Source organism: Astatotilapia calliptera, chromosome 12 (assembly GCF_900246225.1).
Source record: "Astatotilapia calliptera chromosome 12, fAstCal1.2, whole genome shotgun sequence".
Classification (NCBI taxonomy): Eukaryota; Metazoa; Chordata; class Actinopteri; order Cichliformes; family Cichlidae; genus Astatotilapia; species Astatotilapia calliptera.
The window spans coordinates 35,729,969-35,751,870 of NC_039313.1; the positions used below are offsets into that span (position 1 = coordinate 35,729,969).

The 21,902-nt window shown below is 39.6% G+C and overlaps 1 protein-coding gene across 1 annotated transcript; it reads left to right on the forward strand.

Annotated features, from left to right (window-relative positions):
* The first annotated feature begins 817 nt into the window (after window positions 1–817).
* On the forward strand, window positions 818–20,140 carry LOC113033373 (kinesin-related protein 4-like). The gene is made up of 8 exons (XM_026187112.1): window positions 818–895; window positions 2,352–2,419; window positions 2,509–2,563; window positions 6,133–6,180; window positions 6,764–7,399; window positions 8,084–9,214; window positions 12,847–14,433; window positions 20,055–20,140. The coding sequence occupies exons 3-8, from the start codon at window positions 2,521–2,523 to the stop codon at window positions 20,138–20,140; spliced, it is 3,531 nt and encodes a 1,176-aa protein (XP_026042897.1). The 5' UTR covers window positions 818–895; window positions 2,352–2,419; window positions 2,509–2,520.
* The last annotated feature ends 1,762 nt before the right edge of the window (window positions 20,141–21,902 follow it).

Below are 21,902 nucleotides of genomic sequence, written 5' to 3' on the forward strand. Positions count from 1 at the left end.
GCGATTAATTGCATAAGTGCATGGAGGCAGGACCTCACAGCAGAAGCATACTCCATAATGTGTTGTACATTATTATATGTATTTATTATATGTAACGTGGTATTTTTCAATTATTGTATTTACTAACATCAAGAAGTCACAAGCAAAGAAAGACCACACCATGGTGCATGTTTAAACAAGGAGAGTTTACTGGTCAAAATTATTTATTAAACAAATAAAACACATTTTTTAACCACCAAAAATACACGTTCAAAGCAACACAACGGCGGCCCAATATCAGACAGGATTCCACTCTGTGGGCAGTCATAATGGAGCAGTTGTTTTTATTTTGTGGATTCAAGCTGCTCTTCATATTTGTGGCCACCAGATGTCACCAGAGAGGACTGTGTTGAAAAGCTTCGAGTAATGAACCGTTTTTCTATACAAGCTTCAGAAAGCTTCATCTGCCCATCACTACCGTATGCTCTTCAACTTCCTCTGGAAAAACAGGACACATTACATCAGAGACAGTGCAATGATGAATGATTATGAACACGGTGGTCTCAATGCTTTTGTCATGATCCTGTGTCTGTGACCCAGCGCTTTGAGTATATTGTTATTATTTTCTTGTTCATTCTGATTTTGTATTAATTCTTTAGGTTGGGTTCTCGTGTCTTGTGATCCCTACCTGTGTCTTCCCTCTGCTCTGTTTGTGTTCCCGAGTTTGTGTTGTAGAACAGTCTGTGAGTTTCCTGTTGTATTTTGTAGGTTTGTGTCCCGTTATGCCTTCTGGCATCATTGATCACGTGACTCTATCCAGCCGAACCAAGCATCGAGACACTTCTGGAGCAGTGTGTTGTTTTTTTGGATACACGCGCCCGAACTGCAGCTTGAAACAGAGCGTGGAAATGAGCAGGTTGCGTTTTTTTTCTTTAATTAATCGATTTATTTTACTTCTTCTATAAAATTACAGGAAAGACACGCTGACACTGCTCAGGTGAAAACAGCTTTAACCTGGTTAGGGTATGTAGTCGTGCGGAAATAAATAAACTATCCGCAAACTAAAGAAACATGTGAAAAGATAGTTTTACATTTTCAGACAGTTAAAATGGACAAAAATCTCAGTCTGATTCGAGTCGATACTAAAGTGCTTTCACTTTCGCTTTTATAATCGAATGCACTAAGAACGTACGATTGTAAAATGTTATTTACGTTTCTCACCGTTATACACACATTCATTAAATAACTTATTTCCTTCCTTTTATTTCCAAACTCCTTTTTTAGCAAAGTTTTTGTTTTGTTTTGTTTGTTAGTTTTTGCTGCAGGAAACAATGCATAAGTTGTAGTTTGACAGATCATTTAAAATGTTTGGGTTTTTTTGACATGTCATATTCTTTTACTGAGATGGCCTACAAAGAATCATGGCTATGATAATATTTTGATGTCTGCAACTCTTTGGGATTATATCTGACTGTTTAATAACTATTTCTAACTATTTCTTTATATTCAGCATAACAGACTCGCCTGTCTCATAACTGTGAGACACATTGAAATATGTTGTAATAATTATAGTTACATTTCCCCCACATATAAGCATGGTAATGTTTTCTCATTTAATCTACACAGACTTTGGTAGTGTTGAGGTTTGTCTGTAACAGTTTTTTATTTTTATTTTGTAAAAACGTACATGTATATTAAGCATATGTATTTTTGCATAAGCAAAAAAAAAAACCTATAAAAAACAAAACTAGTCACAGACTTTATTTCTTTGGACTGCTTTTAGCTTTGATGGCATACATTCATCATGGGATCAAATAGATGAGTTAATACAACGTCACAACATTCATTTTCATCCAGAGTTACATTAACTGTTCCTTAATATCTTGTAATAATGAGGGAGAGTATATTCATTTGACCTCATTTTTGGGGGCATAACGTTAATAAACCTAGACTTGATCAACTGATTCCTCTGCAGGTTTTATTAATGTGTTAGACAGTTCTTAGCCTAGTTTTAGTCATTTCAGCTTCTCCTTGCTCGATGCAGGCTAATACTTTGTTTCAGAAAGGTAAAATTAACATCTGTCCCACAGCCAGTTTTAAACTATCTTCTGACAAAGTTCTCTAAGACCCCCCCAACCTCCTGAGTTTTTCATTCCCACTGCCACCTACTGCTTGCTCATAGTGAGTCATATGATCACTGGGTTTTTCTCTATATTAATGAAGGCCTTTATGTTACAGTATAGTGCCTTGAGGCCGCTGCTGTGATAAGGCACTGTATAAATAAAACTGAATGGAACATTTTTCATTTAGTTTATTAACTCTAACTCACATCTAAAACGTATATCTGCTGTTCTTCTTCTTGTGCTGTAAAGTTGGTGTAAAGATGACAACGCTTTTTTAGAAATCCTTCAGATCTGAGACCTCGGGAACACCCAGAGAAGTAAGTGTTTACTTGCGGAGCTTTAACACTCATTCATTATATTCAACTATGGCTTTTAAAGCGCTAAATAGTTTTTTTCTTCCCACCAGCTGAACCACTCAATGATGTTTTCAGCAGAGTCCATTTCGGCAACTTATGAAGCTGGTAAGTGCAGTTCTGCATCCATTATAGCACATTTCCTCATGCATGAACACTTCCACTGAATTATGCAGCTGTAACCAATTCTTCAACTTTATACCTAAGTTATACCTAAGATTAAATGAGATAACATTTCCATGCTTACTCCAGCCAGCTGGTGGTGACAGTGTACATTTAGCTGTTTGGTTATGGCTCAAAGTGCTAGAAGAAAAAAACACATACAGGGTGGAATTCGCAATTCACCTGAGCCTACTGCACCACACTCCAACAAATGCGACTAAGCTGGCAGTAGGAGGAATAATCAGCTGGTATCAAGAACCTGGCAGTATCATTAATCACATGTGTCCATTGCAGTGGATATTGATAGATTTTTGCAAAAATATAAAGGTGCTGGATTTGAGTAAAACTTAATTTCATCCAGCGTTCCTGTAGGTCACATAAAAATATACTGCTGTACAAAAGTCTTAAGCATCTACTAGTTTCTTTATATTTTGCTAAGAAAATTGGAAATAAGTGCAGCAATTTTTCAATTGTGCAATTATAGATTTTTATTTAAGTATGTAAGGCAGAAAGCAAGTTTGTATAAATCTAATGAGCCTGAAACTTCTGAAGCAGCTTTCTGTAATGTCTTTAAGTAATCTTCAGGAATATTTCTCCAGGCTTCCTGACAGACATTCAAAGCTCTTCTTTGGATTTTTCTTTCTTTTGTTCTGTTTTCTGTCAAGATGATCCCACACTGCTTCAGTAACGCTGAAAAATGAAGCCATTAATTGTCAGTTTTCCAGATGATATCGCATGATAGATCAAAATCTGATGGTATATTTATAATTTCAATAAATTCTGACAAGATCCCCAACACCACTGGATGAAATACAGCCTCAAATCATAATAGAGCCTCCACTGTGTTTTACAAATGGCTGAAGACTCCCTGCTGAACTTGTTTCCTGACCTCCTCTGCACATACTGATGATAATTTGATCCAAAATGTTGAATTTTGCAAGCCAGCAGTAGAGTGACAGCGACTAGGTACCAGATTGAAATTCTCGGCACATCTGCAAGCCTTATAAATATATATCACCTTATAAAAAAGGGTTTGATTAGCTTGTGATTTCAGTTTATAACTTAATTTTGGTGTGATTTTATTCTCAGGAAATTGCATGGTGTTAATTGATAAAGATTTTTAACTTTTACATTTTATTCATTCAGAGCTAATATAAATGTTTCGGGGGGGTTTTAAACATTTTACATACATGAATTAACAGAATTCGTACGGGTGCTTAAACTCCTTGAAAATGCTTGGATTTTAATATTGTCTTTTCAAGGTTTGAAAAGTGCTTGAATTTTAGATGTGGTTCTTCAAACTGCTTGAAGTTGTAACTGTATTTCATTCACCACAAATAACTATCTGATTGCAGCACATCAGATAGAAAAATAAAATGAGTCGCAAAGTCTGAAAGCAAAATTTCTCCTCCTGGGCTGCCTTGCACCACTGCATGGCAGCGCTAGTACAGCAGTTAGTTATGGCATGATAATGTGAGTTATTTCCCTCAAGTGAAAGTTATAAACATTAGCCCGATACATAACTAGCCAACTTAAGGTTTTCTGATTAAAGGGTAAAAGTGAAGTTGTCAGTAGTAAGTAAATAGAATACTGTTTATATTTATGTGCATTGCTGCAGCTTTTTCATTAACTTGGTGCTTTTATGACACCTTAGGGAGGAAATGATGGTAACGTAACGGACCGATCCATATGGGCACAAAGAATAGTCCCTTTTTTGTGCTACCAAAGTTCCCTGACTTTCATTCAAAACTGTTTATCGTGAGCACCTGCACATTAAACAACTTAAACATTATAATGGCTTCAAGCTCACATTGAGGCCTGTGGGGCTCTATCAGCCCCTGAGACTCTAATAGACAAATTTCATATATGAATATTTCATACTTTAAGGCTGCCTGTTTATTTAACAGAGATGAACAATAAATTATAATTGTACACAATAATATCACATGATACATTAAATAAATAGATATTAGGTAGATGCTTGTGCATTCTTAAAGTCTGTTCTCCATGTCTGTCTTACTGCACTGATGTTATTAGCACAAACATTTTAAAGGTCATAATTTAGGACTTCAACAATAATATAGACAGCAACAGTGGCAGTCCTAGCCTGTTTGGCGCCCTGATGACTTTGAACTTTTCTTGTCCATCTTCCATTGGTTTTAATTTTGCACTCCAGTATGAACACAAATCCCCCAACGAGGATCACCACAACATGATCTAACAGACCTACACCTTAGTTCACAGATTCACTTTGTCTAAGGTTTATTTCTGGGATTTCGCACAACCCAGGATTCCAATCATGAGTAGATAATGGGCTTGTATTTACAACATTATGAATGAAATGTGCTCCACTTGGAAGCAGCCGGCCCCCTTTCGACAGCTTGTGTGTGAGACTTTAAATCATCACACTGTAAATTATAAATTGTTATTGATCCTTTACCCCGAGTCCTAAAGTGTAGATTTATTTTCTTACTCTTCTTATATTTATTGTTTGTTTACTTGCACTGCTGTAACTCGTCGTCTCGTCTCTATATATACTGGACTGTATGTAGCAGAGATGACAATAAAGTTTACTTTGACTTCAGCAGCGAGCACGCACACTGAGGGCTCTCGCGCTCACTTTTCGCTTATAGAATTTCGAAAAAACATCGGTGCAGATTAAAAGTCTGTATTATAATGTCTGCTGTTTTCGTGTTTGTTGGTTTGTTTTTATTTTGTTTTATTTTGCGAGCTCCAGCCGACCAGAGAATTCCCGCCCTCTCCTCCCTGTGCAACTAGCAGCAGGCGCACCTCGCAAACGGAGGCCGCCCTTACTCCCAGCAAATGGGCGATAGAAAACCGATCGGTGCCTGTAACATTCCTAATATGCGCTGGCTGATGTCGTGGCAGCATGGGTACGAGCATTTTTTTATTTTTTTTTTTGCTGATGCCCGTGTTGCCGCCCCCCACCCCGGGCAACGCCCCTATCAAAAACCACTACTGGACAGCAAGTAAACATCTTACAGTTACTTTTATTGAGAATTAACTTTAAAGAAACAAAAATCAGTTTCCTATTTTTTGTGTCAAATAGGAAAGAAGCATCAATATCTGATGAGAAGTGGTGTTGTATTTTTTGTATTTTTTCAAGAGGAGATGAATATCTCTAACAAGTTGATTTTTTTTCTCATTTGCTCATCTTAATGTTTAAGTGAAATGTGCTTTTTGAGTTTAAACACTATATGCACATAAGGCAACCTTTTCCTTTTGCAGTATTTTTGTGTGGTGTGTTTTTCTATGTTTTAACATTTTCACATTGTCTTACTGAGGTGATGCAAAGTGAAACATGCATATTTTTTTTTGGTATTGTGCTGGAAAAGCTTGAAAATGGACCTTGAAAGTATTTAAAAAGTGCTTGAATTTGACCCTGAAAAAGGTGTATGAACCTTAAGTTGTTTTAAAAATATTCCAGTGCCATATGGGAAAGGAAGTTGACCTCCCAAAGAATGCATAAGAGTGACATTTATGTATACTTACAGGTCAACCTCTGAAGCGCAGCAGCAGCTATGGAGTTCTGCCACCTGATAGTAAGTCAAAGTAAACAAGATCAGAGTACTACTGTGCTTAATTAGGTTTGCATGTACAGTGTTCATTTGATTGTTCTTCTTTAGTTGTAAAAATTCATTATAAATGTTTTTTTATTGTCACTGCCGACTGCACAATAGAGTTTCTTTATTAACTCAGATTAATGAAGAAACATAACTTATCAACTTTGCGTACCATCTGCAGGATTTCTGATCAGGGTGTACCTGTTTTAATCTCTTTACAAATTAAATCCCAAATGCACAGAATGACAATAACATGTCCTTTATTTTGTTTGTTTTCTGGATCACCAACAACTACTCAAAGTATTTACAGTCATTCCAGTCATTGTTCAGGTATCAGGGTTTACATTGTCTTGTATGAAGCATTTTTATGCATTGATCATTTTTTATCAGATTTTCTTAAATGAAAAATCAATTAAAAAAAACATAAACAAATGTTGCAACAAACTGCGAGATCAGATTTGTATGACACCATAATGGACATATAATGTGGATATAGTTTGATAGGTTTTTGAATATTTTTAATAATAATGTGATTCTTTACATATCTGAATTTTCTTCTCAGTGTCTGAGCTGAGGGTTGTTTTGCTGGGCAACAGCTGGTCTGAGAGGAGTTCAGTGGGAAATGTTCTCATCGGAGAGACCGTGTTCAATGCTGAGAAAGAATGGAATACCTGTCTGAGAGTCAGTGGACCTGTGGAAGACAAAACCATAGCTCTCATCAATGCTCCTGATCTGCTGGATCCGAACATGTCTGATGACCAACTGACAGAGATTATAGACAAATGTAAGAGTCTCTCTGAACCGGGACCTCACGTCTTCTTGTTGGTTATACAGCCTGAAACCTTCACTGGGGAAAACCAGAAGAAGCTACAATCAGTCCTGGAAAACTTCAGCGATCTATCCTTTGATCACTCATTGATAGTGATATCATCGCCTGGTGGTCAGAGCTCTGGTTCCACTGAAAACTATCTGCAGCATCCACCGGTAACAGATATGATCAAGAAATGTAAAGACAGCTTGTTTCGGCAGAACCTTGAACAACGTGAACTGGTAAAAGCCATGGGAAAAATTGTACAGCAGAGTGATGGAGATCACGTGAGCTGTAATGTTTCCACAGCCACTACATCTGGTTTGCCCAGTTACCGACCAAGCCTGACACAAGGAGAAACGGTCACTGTCAACCAGGATCCTGTAAAAGGTACTTTTTTCATTTAGTAGTATTCTTCACAAATTGCTTTTGTTGTATAACAATCATGCATTACAAATATTTTACCAACTCCCACCATGCATCTGAGAGGCAGCTGATTGGTTGTCATTAGTGGTGGTTAGCATTTTCTTTCTTCACCATTCGAACAGCCAGTATAAATGACTTCAGTAAACCTAAGAATGTCTTCCTTACAGGCTGGCAGTTTTTTGTTACAACAACAAATGGTGTAAGTCATAATAAAATGTGATTTAATAATCACACTATAGCTGCTCAGTGAGGTTCAATATAGAAAAAGCAAAGTTTTATTACAGCCACTCTAAAATGCTGCCCCAGAAAACATCCATTTAGCTGGCAGTCAGTTGTTAGTCACGTTATAGTTCATTTGAACCTTGAGGCCAGTTCCACTGTATTTTACAAAAACATGGAAATGAGCTAAAACGCTGGCATTGTCATATTAATGTTGTTTCCACAAACGATAGTGGTCTAATCAGACCATCTCTCACAAAGAAAAAAATTCACTTAACTAATCAAATGCTTTGCGTTCTGTTTGAGATACATAGCCTTTAGAAAGGACTCTTGATTTATGTCAAACTACCAGCATTGTCATAGTTGGAATTTTAGCAAGTGAAAACCAACTCTGAACTGTGACTTTGTTTTTTCTCTTTTTCATTTCAGCATCTTCCTTCAGGATTGTACTTTTGGGGAGAAATGAGGACAAAAAGGGAAAACTGTTTAATTTGATTCTAAAAACTCAAGATTCTTATTTGAAAAGATTCCAAACAACAAAACAATGTGTGGCCTCCTGTGGGGAGTGGAGAGGAAACTCTGTAACAGTCGTGAAAACTCCAGACATGCTCAGTCAAACTGAAGATGTAGTAAGAACACAGGTGGAGAGGTGCATCAGACTTTGCTCACCTGGACCAAATGTTCTTCTGCTGCTAGTGGATTCTGATTTCAATGAGAAGAAGAGAGAAAGACTGAACTTCATCCTGAGCTTGTTTGGTCATGATGCCTTTAAATACTCGATGGTCATCCTGACAGAAAAGAAGATCAGTAACAGTGTAAATAAGCTTGTTAAGGAATGTGGGGACAGAATGTGTGGAATAAATGACGCTACACGTAAAACGCTAATGGTTGAGATTGAGAAAATCATTCCTGGGCACAACAAGCCTTCTTTAAACCTGGTTCTGTGTGGGAGGAGAGCAGCAGGGAAGACGTCAGCAGCCAAGGCCATTTTAGGTCAGACTGAGCTTCATTCAGCCTCCAACTCATCAGAGTGTGTTAAACATCAGGGAGAGGTGTGTGGACGTTGGGTTTCCCTGGTGGAGCTGCCTGCCTTGTATGGAAAACCTCAGGAGGCAGTGATGGAGGAATCACTCAGGTGTATCTCCCTCTGTGATCCTGAGGGTGTCCATGCCTTCATCCTGGTCCTACCTGTGGCTCCCCTCACTGATGAAGACAAGGGAGAGTTAGAGACCATCCAGGACACATTCAGCTCTCGAGTCAATGACTTCACCGTGATTCTGTTCACTGTGGACTCAGATCCTACAGATCCAGCTGTTCTTAACTTTGTAAAGAAAAACCAGGACATCCAGGAGCTCTGTGAGAGCTGTGGAGGAAGATCTGTTGTTCTCAATGTCAAAGACAAAGGGCAGATATCAAAGCTGCTGGAAACAGTGGAAAAGATGACAGCTGGCAACGATGAATCAAGCTATACACTCACCATGTTTACACGTGTCTATGTGGATAAAATCACCACGCTCCAGGCAGAACTGAAAAACTTGAATCTACATGACATAGGCCTTTGTAAGTATTTTTTTAATATATATTTTCATGGGTTTTATAAAACTTATAAATATGCCAAGGTTGAAGATCCTGTCTACACACATAAAATCCAGACATTAGAACAGACATTATTCTTACTCAACCTCCAGTTCTCATTCATCATATTAATTAGACTTATACTTGGTTGTATTTTTGATTAAGAATAAATATTTTTTGATATTTACAAAAGTACATACAAACTACATTTAGCATTATAATTTTAAACATGAAAGACTGGATGTTAAGGCCTTTTATACCCTCTCTCAGATGTAATGAGAGGTGAGCCAGGGCATCTCCTGTCCCTTTGAATCGCACTGTTCTCGATACCTGCAGGCCAAATAGTTCAATGTTTGTTTCATCAGGCCAGAGAATTTTGGCCTTATTGCAAACTCCAGGCTGAGGTCTGGACTTTGGCAGGACTATTGCAACACTTTCATTTCATTTTCTTTTTCAGCCATTCTGTGGTAGATGTCTGGCTGTGCTTGGAATCATCGTCCTGTTGATGACTCAGTTTGGTCCAAGTTTTAGCTCTCAGACAGATCTCACATTTTGTATAAGGTGTTTGTGCTGATATGCTTGGTTTGGTTTTCTCCAAAAGGATTTTTGTGCATTATGTCCATACATCTCTGCTTTGGCCACATCTGTCCACACTAGATTGTTCCATAAATTTTTGGTTTGTTTAGATTAGAGATGGACCAATCCGATATTGCGTATCGGTATCGGTCCATCTCTAGTTTAGATGCATCTTTGAAAATCTCATTCATACTACTTTGTTCTTGAAAACAGTCTTGAATAAGAGGTAGATCACATTATTCGGAAAGGGCCTAATAACACTTCACAGATTGATGAGCAGCAACAGTCTGACATCAATGCTGATGTTTTTCCTCTTTGCTACTTGTCCTCTGAATTCTTCGGAAGCATAAAGGTGTATTTATGAGATCTTGGCACTGAAGTTGTTGTAAACATTTTCCTAATCTTGTGGTGGATTTTGGCTTTTATTTTTTGTGGGGGCTAATTCTCATTTGATTTGACGTCTCCCCCTTGAGGCTGATGACAGAAGAAATATATTGTCAAAATTACATAGCGGTTATTGTTTAGAGAGGTTATGACAATAGTGAGAGAGGTCTGTCTTAGACATACACTGATAGACTGGCCAGGGACCGTCAGCTGATCGGAATCAGCAAAGCTCTATATCACCAGGTCCTTACATTAAAACCCACCATTATAATTGCAATCGGTGTGTTTCCCAATTCCTTACGTATTGATACTTGTGTAGGACAATTTGTTGTCACATTTAATGTAACTGGTAAGCATAGTTTTACATTTTTTATTAATTTTTAGGGCCCGGGCACTGACAGTGCAAAGGCCCTATTGTATCTGCTCCGTTTCTTCTTATTATTATTATTCAGGCAAAACAAGGGCCTTTTTGAGGGCTTTAACATGCTCAAAAACTCATGAAATTTTGCACACATGCCAGGTCTGGTGAAAAATTTTGTATTTTAATGGTTTTACATATGAGCACTAGGAAATGGCTCTAGAGCGCCACCTATGTGTTGTTAAATGCAGCCCTACAAACACATCGTTTGAGCTACATGTATGAAATCTGGCACACATGTGTACCATGCCGAGACAAACAAACAAAAAAAGTCTGTTGGCCCATTGACGCAAACCCAACAGGAAGTCCGCAATTTGGACGTGAAGGTGACATTTTGGCTCTAATTTTGCCGTTTCCATGCCTCGAACTTTTTCGAACTCCTCCTTGGGATTTGGTCGTATAAGCTTCATCTTTGGTCAGTGTCAACTACACACCTGGACCATGTTAAATTGCGGAGCTTTTGAGTTTTCGTGATACGGTGAGGGGGTGACGCCATGGCGAATTTTGATGACTCGCCATGAAAATCTTGTTGCCTCTCATTCTATCATACATTGTCCGATCTGGACCAAAGTGAACACATATGATAAGGCTCCAGCCCTGAACATATTTCAACTGCCATATTTGTTATCGGGGACAGCGCCACTTAGTGGGAACAGGAAATGTCATGTTTTACACTTTGGGGTACAGTATTGTGATGGGTGACATCTGCAGCCTCAAATTTCTCCAGGAAAGCCTTAAGGAGTTGGTCTTGTGTTACAGTGAAAACTGTGAGTTTTCGCGAAAGGGTGTGACCCCAGCAGCATGGCGAACTTTGATGTCACGCCATGAAGAAACAAATTAGTATAACTCAATGAAATCCAGTCTGATCAGTACCAGACTTTACAGGCATGATGTCAGACCCGCCCTGAACAGATTGATGTGCCCATTGTCAGGAATACGCACAGCGCCACCTAGTGGCAACAGGAAATGTCATGGCTTTCACTTTGTTGTACTGATTTTCACAGGTTCATCGTGGCCACCTCAAAAGCGGTGAATATCACCATGAGTCCCTCTTGATGCTTCAGTGAGAAAATTGTGACTTTAAACTGAACGGCGCACCCTGGTGGTAACGCGGTTCACCATGAAAAATGAAGTGGCTTTTGAGGGGCTTGGAAAGTTTAAAAAGTCTTGAAATTTGGCACACACCTCCAATGTGATGAAGGCTTTGTTGTTATGTGATCACTTTCCTTGAATAGCGCAAAATGGCTCCACAGCGCGTGTTTTATCTATGAGTCTGAAACCTCGTAAGCTTATGGAAGATATCAAGATGTACAAAAAAGTCTCTTGGAGCAATATCCCAAATCCAACAGGAAGTCAGCCATTTTAAAATTAATGTGTAATTTTGGCGACATTTTCCCCTCCTTTCAGGCCTCGTACTTTGACGAACTCCTCCAAGGGATTTCATCAGATTGGACCGATCTGCAGTTTGTGGAATCTAAAGACCTTTGTGATGTTAAATTGCGAAGCTTTTTACGTTCAGGAAAACGGGGTGGTCATGGCGGTACTTGGGGTTTCAATCACTCGCCAAAAAACAGTAATCTGCTGTCACTCAAAAACACAATGTCCAATCTCTCCCAAAGGTCGCAGGTGTGATGAGACTCGACCTCGGAAATGTTTGTTATGCCATTTGTCAGTAATGGTTAGAGCGCCACCTAGTGGGACAACTATAATCATGGTTGAATGAGATGAAATGTTAGCTGGTGGTTAAATGCATGAATTCCATCAATGTGACATCAGATCAGACGTGCTGGTTTTAGGTGTTGGGCGTGGCTCGACACGCCGGGGTGCTCATAACGCTGCTTGCAGTTTTCATTTTTTTATTGTAATTGTGTGAAGGGATGAATGGTAATCTAAACAACAACCTTTTGAAATTATTTAACATGGTCTTTAATACCAAACATGACCTGTGAGCTAAAAGAATAAGCGATTGAGAAAAACAAAACTTGTTCCTAAGGGATACAGTGTACGCTTGGCTGACTGTTTTGACTTTGTTCTCATTCATCACTAAGTCATGTATCACAGTTTTTGTCTTTTAGTTGGGGTTTTTTGTAACGGAGAACAATAATGTTCAGTCAGTGGCAGTATTTGATGTCCTGGTATTAAATGTTTTTGTACATCTAACTCAAAATTAGAAGGTACTGAAAGATTATTTCAGTTAGTTAGGATTACCTTTCAATAACTATGTACTCTTAACTTACAGTGGATGAAGAGAAGCAGAGCTCAGACCGTCTCAGGATTGTGCTGATCGGAAAGACTGGCAGTGGAAAGAGCTCCTCAGGAAACACCATCCTAGGAAGAAAAGAGTTCACAGCTGGCGCAAGCCAGACATCAATCACCAAACAGTGTCAGAAAGCAGAGGGTGATGTGGACGGGCGTCCTGTTGTCGTGCTCGACACTCCTGGACTCTTTGACTCGACTTTGTCACATGAAGAGGTCTGTGAGGAGATGACTAAGTGCATCAGTCTTCTGGCTCCAGGACCACATGTCTTCCTGTTGGTGTTGCAGATTGGCCGACTCACAGCAGAGGAGAAGGAGACTCTGAAGCTGATCAAGAAAGTCTTTGGGAAAAATTCAGAGATGTTCACCATCATTCTTTTCACAGGAGGAGATACACTCGAACATCATGAACAGTCTATTGAAGATTACATTAAACATGCATGTGATGATTCCTTTAAAAGTCTGATCGCTGACTGTGAATTGAGATACCATGTGTTCAATAACCGTGAGAAACAAAGCTGCACACAAGTCAGTGAGCTGATAAAAAAGATTGACACCATGCTTAACAAAAATGGAGGAAACTGCTTCACCAATGAGATGCTGCAAGAAGCTGAAGCAGCAATAAAGAAACAAATGGAGAAGCTGCTGAAAGAGAAGGAAGAAGAGATGAAGAGACAGAGGGAGGAACTCGAAAGAAAACACCAGGAAGAAATGAAATCAATGAAAAGACAAATGGAAGAGCAAAGAAAAGAAAATGAACAGAGAGATGAGCAACTCAGACAGTTACAGGAAAGCATTGACTTTCAGTCTGAAGAGAGAAAGAAAGAACAAGAAACTAGAAAGAAAGAGAGAGAAACAGAAGAACTTAAAAGACAAGGATGGGAACAAAAAATTCAAGAACTGGAGAAAAAACTACGATCAGAGTCAGAATCAAAGGAAATGATTAACAGGGAGCTTGAACAGTACAAAGAAAATATAAGAGAGCAGGATCAACTGAAGGAAAAACAAAACCAAGATGATGAACAGAAAGAGCAGAAACTCAGGAAGCTCCAAGAAGAATACAACCAAGTAAAAGAAAAATATAAACGTGAAAAAGAAAAAGAGGATGAAATCAAAATAGAACAAGAAGAGAAACTAAAAGAGTTGGAGGAAAACTATAAGAAAGAAATTGAAAGCATGCAGGAAGACATGGAGAAGTTTAAAGAAGAGGCCAGACAAACAGCTGAAGAGTTCAACGAATTCAGAGAAAAAAATGAAGCTGTGATAGAAAAACTCATGGAGGAGGTGACGGATCTAAAGGAGCAACATCAGAAAGACCTGCTGGGAAAAATGGAGGAATATGAAAGATTAAAGGATCTGTCAGACTACAAAGAAAGTCTGAAGCAGGAAATAGATGTTCTGCAGGGTAAACATAAATCAGAAATGGCTGATTTAGTCCTGATGCTCCTGAGTCAAAAGCAGGAAAACAAGAAAAAAATTACAAGTATGCAGGAATCACACAGAAAAGAGGAAGAGAAGCTTAAAAAGGATCTTTCAAATGAGAAAAAGGAAGAAGAGAAGGAAGAAATTGGTAAACTAAAGAAGAAACAAAAAGAAAAAATGAAAGGATTCAGGAAACAGCTTTTGACCCAAAACAAAGACGACTGGGAGACAGAAAGGAGAAAGCTGTCCATCCAACATGAAAAAGAAATTTGTGATTTGAAGCAAACTCTTTTAACAAAGCAGCAACAAAATAAAAAGGAAAAATTGGGTAAACTAAAAGAAGAACACGAGCAAAAGCTGGAAAATTTCAAACAAAAGCTTCTGAAAGAAAATGAAAAAAATGAGAAAGAACAACTTGATGAGCTGCAGAAGAAACAGGAAAAAGAAATTAATGAACTAAAACAGAAACTCGGGACCCAAGATGACGACAGTACCAGGAAGGAACTGGAAGAAATGCAGAAAAAACACGAAACAGAAATTAATGCGCTGAAAGAAAAACTTCTGACTACAGACGAGAAACAGTCCTGCTTTGTCTCATGAGCAAAACTGCAGACATCAAGAGAGACATTCATGTCCTTTAATGATGCCAAGTATCACTATAACACATTATTGGGGACATTTTGGGAGTCTGTGGGGACTGAAGCACTTCTGGAACCAGCTTCAAGTGGACTAAAACTAAACTAAACTGGACTAACTAAGACAGATATAGCTACCTTAATTCTACCGTAAAACAATAAGACAAGCTACGCCCTCTCCCATGCTCCCAGGATGTGGGGTGAAGCCAGAACACCCTAGAATGTTACAGACCTCCATGAGACATTCTTTCAATGTGCCACCAACTATATACTTCTACACACAAGTGATTACATGCAGTATTCTACCATATGCAAACTTATATCATTAAAAGATTATACTGACTACTAAGTACAATTTTCCATTGACAGTATTCTTTTATACTTTTGAGTTGTGGAATAGTTTCTGATTGTCATTTTACAGATGTACTGAACATCAGTTAATAGTCTTCTTGTCATGATCCTGGGTCTTCTGACCCAGCGTTTTAAGTTTATTTTGTTCATTAGGTTATCTAAGTTCATTTGGTTATTAGACTCCTTGTGTTTTCTTCCCCTGTATTTAAGTTTCCCCTCACCCTTTATGTTTCATGCTGCGTGTCTTATGTTATCAAGTTTGTATTATCATGTCTGTCTCATGTTTCCTGTTTTATTTTGAAGGAGTCGTGTGTTCTTTGTTCATTGTATTTAGTTTCACTTCCCTTGTCCTGTCATTAGGCTCATGTCAGTCAGCTGTTCCTCCATGTGTTCCCACTTCCCCTAATCACCTCCTGTGTATTTAAGTCCTCTGTTTTCAGTGTGTGATTGTCAGGTCGTCTGTTGTCTATGCCATGCTTCTAAGTTGCTTGTCTAGGTTTGTCTTATTGTTTGTTTAGATTTCCCAGTTTATGTTTGTGTTCATTTTGCTTCAGTTTGCCTTGCCCTTTGTTTGTACCGTTTCTACCAGCCATATTAAACGGCTCGCCTTTTGTTAACATTTCAAGTTTTGTTCCCTGTTCCTTGGAGTCTGCGTTTTGGGTAGTGATGGTGAGATGAAGCCTCATGATGAACTGAAGCTTTCCATCCAATTGGTCGACTCATGGTTCGAAGCATTGTGATGATTCATTTGCTCTACTGCGCCATCAAGTGGACAATTCAAGTGAAGCGGGCTCTTTGATTATAATGATGTGTAAACCTTATGTACATCTGGATAATGACACAATAGTGTTTGGTGCTTCACTTTTTAATAAACTAAAAGACAGAAATCAGATTATAGGATGTGTAGTGTTGTTTATTTATATTTTGGTGTTTATCATTTGTGATATTTATTACTGTGTGCATACTTTATTAGGAGAGACAAAATTTAAAAAAAAAACAAAAACATCTCTTCCTTGCTGGTTCCATCGAAGAAGAAATGCACAAGTAACTATGTAGCACGTACGTAATCCAATTCCACAACACGGTGTGATGGGGAATCAGCTGTTTTCCTGCCCATGTTATTTCGAATCTGGCGCGAACCGGTGAACCAGTCCCTGAATCAGTCACGTGGTACGGACTGCCCGCGAGGCCTCGAACGTCACTGCCTACGTAATCAAAGCAAGCCTCGATACGCGCTTCAGAAAAACGCCCCCGCGATTACCCGACGCACGATTCGAAGCTTCGACACACAGGACACATCACTAGTTTTGGGTCCTTTTTTCAATTCATACAGTCTGCCCTCGCCAGACTGTGACACTTCTCCCCTGGTTAGGGTGTTTTTCCTTTTCACCAAACTGTAAATTTTTATGTTGTATCATTTTTATTAATGCTTGTTTTATATGAATTCTTTTGATATTTTAGAATTCAAGAGGATTTGAAGTTATGATTCGCATGGAGATTTAACATTAATTACATTTTATTATAAGATAAGATAAGATAACCTTTATTAGTCCCACACGTGGGAAATTTGTTTTGTCACAGCAGGAAGTGGACAGTGCAAAAGTTATGAGGCAAAAATTAGAATACAATAAGAATAAATACAGTACACAGCTGTACAGAATAGAATAAAATAATATACTATATACAGTAGAATAAAATAAAATAAATATACAATAAGATAAAAATAGAATACGAATGCTATATACAACTGAGTAAAAATACAACGATGCCAGAAAAGATTATTGCACTTAGTGTTATTGCACATGTATGGATGTGTGTGTTTGTTCAGTTAAAGTCTTTGTTGTGGAGTCTGACAGCAGTGGGGAGGAAAGACCTGCGAAATCTCTCCGTCCCACACCGTGGGTGCCGCAGTCTCCCACTGAAGGAGCTGCTCAGTGCTGTCACAGTCTGCTGCATGGGGTGGGAGACGTTGTCCAACAGGGATGACAGCTTAGCCGCCGTTCTCCTGTCACTCACCACCTCCACTGGGTCCAGAGGGCTTCCTAGAACAGAGCTGGCCCTTCGGATCACCCTGTTCAGTCTCTTCCTGTCCCCAGCAGAGATGCTGCCGCCCCAGCAGACCACGCCATAAAAGATAGCAGAAGCCACAACAGAGTCATAGAAGGTCTTCAGGAGTGGGCCCTCCACTCCAAATGACCTGAGTCTCCGCAGCAGGTACAGCCTGCTCTGCCCTTTCCTGTAGAGGGCGTCTGAGTTATGAGTCCAGTCCAGTCTATTGTTCAGATGAACACCAAGGTACCTGTAGCTGTCCACAGCCTCAATGTCCATACCTTGGATGTTCAGTGGTTGCAGTGGAGAATGCTTGTGCCTGCGGAAGTCTACCACCAGTTCCTTGGTTTTACTGGCGTTGATCTGGAGGTAGTTCAGCTGGCACCAGTCCACAAAGTCTTGGGTCAGACCTCTGTACTCCTTGTCGTCCCCATCAGTGATGAGGCCGACTATTGCAGAGTCATCAGAGAACTTCTGCAGGAAGCACTGGGTGGAATTGTGGGAGAAGTCTGCAGTGTAGATGGTGAAGAGGAACGGAGCCAGAACCGTTCCCTGTGGGGCCCCCGTACTGCAGACGACCCTGTCCGACACACAGCCCTGAGTCCTCACATACTGTGGTCGGTCGGTGAGGTAGTCCAGGATCCAGGTAGTGAGGTGATGGTCCACTCCAGAGTTCTCCAGCTTGTCCTTTAGAACCGAGGGAAGAATAGTGTTGAAGGCACTGGAGAAATCAAAGAACATGATTCTCACAGTGCTTCCAGCGGTCTCCAGGTGAGCGAGGGAACGATGTAGGAGGTGAATGACGGCATCATCCGCTCCAATGCCAGGCTGGTAGGCAAACTGAAGTGGGTCCAGTGATGAGCTTATTAGGCGCCGAAGCTGAGCCAGGACCAACCGCTCCAGGGTCTTCATCAGGTGGGATGTCAGAGCCACCGGCCTGTAGCTGTTGAGGTCCTTGGGGCGTGAAGTCTTTGGCACTGGTACAACACAGGAGGTTTTCCAGAGCTGTGGGACTCTTCCCAACCTCAGGCTCAGGTTGAAGAGGTGCTCCATCACCCCACACAGTTGGTCCGCGCAGGACCTGACGACCCTCGAGCTGATGCCATCTGGGCCCGCTGCCTTCTTGCCATTAATCCTCATTATCCTGTTTGTACGGTTTTCACCTGCTCTGTTGAATGATCCAGAAAAATGTAGTTTTGGCTTTTTTCTGCATTGATAAATACTGACTGAATACTGTGTTCCGTTTGTGTTTACACAATAAAAACAAAGAAAATGCAAACTGAGGATATGTTTTTCAGAATGAAAGTAATGAAATGAAAATAAAGGACAGAAAATATTCAAAAACTATTTAGCAGAGAAAATAGATTGTGGATGATCGTGATCAGCTGAAGAAACACTTTGGGAAGCGTCGTGGGCAGATGTTGTTGCTTTCAGGATTTTACTGCTAGCACACACTAATACCATATAGTAAACAACACAACTACACCCAAACAGGTCTAAATAAAACAGCTAACTGAGGCTTAACAGTGTTGGAATATAACTGGAATAAACCCCCAAATAACAATGTTCATTATTAGAGTCAGGTCTATGAAACAGAAACAAATGGAGTATAGTTTACACTAGGATGTGCCAGAGGGTCAGAGAATATCCATCAGTGTGCAACCATCAAAGGCCCTTATTACAGAAACCGTAGACTAATGAGTCAGTTATGTTACAGTGTGACCAGCTGATGCTGTTAAAATGATCACGATATGTAGGAATGTGACTCAGACATGAAGCTCACATACTGTATGCTCTCTGACTCTCCCACCATCAGAGCCATAAATCCTTTTTTAGACGTACTTGTTGGGATCTACTTGCAAAGTTACGCTGTGTGTGATCATGAGCTCAGCTCCAACACAGGCAGTGGAAAAGATTAAAACAGCTGCATTTAGTAGTCATATTGTTGACATATTAATCTAAATATTATCGATTGTAGGATTACTACTGATATATCACACCTACCGAAACAGCCAGATTAAAAATGGTGTGTCAGTCTTTTGGCTCACAGGCTGCAGAAACTTGTTTCTACTGGAAACTTGGTGGTTTTTGTCTGTTTTTCAGACGTGTATGATTTGATTCACTGTAAGAAAACCTTTGCTAAATGTTTCTGTTTACATGAAGATGCCATTCCAGACCTCAGAAGATGAGGCACATAATAATTCATTTATAAGTGTAATACAGGTAAATAAACTGGTATTTGTGTGTTTGTACGAACTAAGCATTAAGAAGACTTTTACACTGCAAATCTGTTGGTTTCTCTGTGAGTGACATTTAAACTTGGAGCCTTGTGGGCACTGTTCATAGACTGTATATAAAGGATGGACACAGCCACCGTGAACAATGGGTTTCTGAACTCAGAGGCGTTTTAGAACGCATGGCTGCTGCCATGTTGGATTTTTGGATGAGTCAGTGAAGTGCCAAGCTATCAGCAACAGCCGGCAAGCTTAGAGCTCATTAGAGCAAAAGATAAAAATAAAATCACAAAATTTCACTCGCCAAAATTAAAGCGCAGACTTTTTAATGACATTTTAATGTTGTAATGAATGAAATCCTGAAACCAAACTAAAGAGAATAAAACTTGAAAGGTGACAAGTTATCAACATTTTATTGTTCATATAATTCTGAATATATAATATCTGACTGTTTCACTGACAGAAAGCTTCAGTATGTACCTCGGTACATTTCTGTGTAGAGTCCCATAAAGAACAAGAAGAAGAAGAGAGAGAGAGCCGCTGTGAGGAGAAGAAGCTCGAGCTGAATGATATTCATGATGAATGAACTGTAAACTGGTTTAACCGATGGACTCAACACCCTCACTTCCTGTTTTCTCTTCTTTCACTTTTATCAGACATGTTGTGTTTTGTCTTTAATAACATGACCTTTGAACACAGAATACTGACAGCAGGAAGAATTATCAACATGATGATATTTAGTCATTTTTCAGCAACTCTGGATTACTGGGTTTGTTGTATAAAAGACCAGAAACACGTTGTAACTTTGGACATCCAATGCACACATAATTACAAACTATTTCAACACACGTTAAACTATTTTACAAATGCATAACCCAACACTAATCCAATTCAGGGTTGCTGGAGGCTATCCCACGTGTTACACCTATGGTCACTTTAGTAAAACACATGAAGAAAGAAGCAGTGATGAATCTTCATGCACAATAAAGTCCAACACACACGGTTAGTGCAATAATTTACATGCAAGGATGTAAATTGTTTGTAGGGTGGATGCTTGTCTGTTTTGAAGAGACTGATCACTGTCCATTAGTCTGGCTTCATGCTTATTGTGTATTTCTTTCATGGACAGCCAGGCCGACCACATAAAGGGAAAAGACCACCTGCAGTCTTTGGGCAGGTATAAAGCAGTGAGATGTGTGGGTCACACTGTGAGAAGTGGAGAACAAGGCGAAATGTAGGACTTTGAAATTGATGCGATTGGTGTATCTACAAGGAGGCTGCTGCCAGTATTTTTATATTTACACTTTTCAGCCAAGTAAACAGCTGTTGATATGCTGTATGTACGACCTTCTTCTTTTTCTTTCCCTTTAAAGCTCACCACAGCAGGTCATCTTCCTCTCTCTCCTCCTCTGTCACACCAACACTCTGTTCTTCTTCACTACATCCATGAATCTTCTCTGAGGTCTTCCTCTTTTCCTCCTGGCAGCTCTGCCTTCACATCCTTTCCCAGTCTATCCTCTATCCCTCCTCTGCACACGTGCAGCTTTGTCTCCAAACTGCTGAACCTGAGCTGTCCCTGTGATGCAGTCCTCTCTAATCCTGTCCATCCTGATCATTCCCAGTAAAAATCCTCCCGTCCTCTGCCACCTCCAGCTCAGCCTCCTGTCTTTTTGCATCACAGCAGCTCTCACAGGAGACCATTCTCAAAGTCATCTTGTAAATTTTTCCAATTAAATTTATCAAGAGGTGTAAGACCTTTAGGGTGCTCTGCTTCACACATCTTCACTTGTATATTCATTCCTTTCTTCTCCAGTAGCTCCCAACATGTACTCTGAGTGATACAGGTCCTTTTGTGGGCCTCAGCTCCACAGTTATGTCTTCTCTTTGGAGGAAGCTGGGATCCTCAGTTCAGGATTATGCAACCTAAATGATTCTGTTAACGTTACACCTCCTGTGCTGAGAGAGTCCAAAAATCCACTTTGTTCAGTCACGTGTTTGTGGGATCTTCCTGCCAGTTTCGTGTTTCATTGTATAGCAATGTTTGTGTTTCAAGTATGTTTGTGTTCTTGCTTTCAGGTCCTTTCAGTGAACATTTCAAAGCAGTCAATAATACAGACACATCTATGATGGGCACTGACACAAGTCTTCAGTGGTGCTCCTGGAGCTGAGATCTTAAACAGAAAACAATCAGGGATGAAGAAGATTCATTTCAGTCTCACAAGCAGTTTTTTAAAGGAATCAGGTTTGTTCCAGTTTGCAGAAAAGACACCAAACATGTTAAAACTACTTGTAATGATGTGGGCACTCCTATCACTGCCTCGACTTCATCTTCATCCTTTTCAAATGCA

Excerpts from the sequence above, each read along its gene's own strand:
- LOC113033373 (XM_026187112.1), top strand. The coding sequence starts at position 2,521 with ATGATGTTTTCAGCAGAGTCCATTTCGGCAACTTATGAAGCTG. Across the intron at positions 2,564-6,132 it reads TTCGGCAACTTATGAAGCTG|GTCAACCTCTGAAGCGCAGC; the intron begins GTAAGTGCAGTT and ends GTATACTTACAG. Across the intron at positions 6,181-6,763 it reads TGGAGTTCTGCCACCTGATA|TGTCTGAGCTGAGGGTTGTT; the intron begins GTAAGTCAAAGT and ends TTTTCTTCTCAG.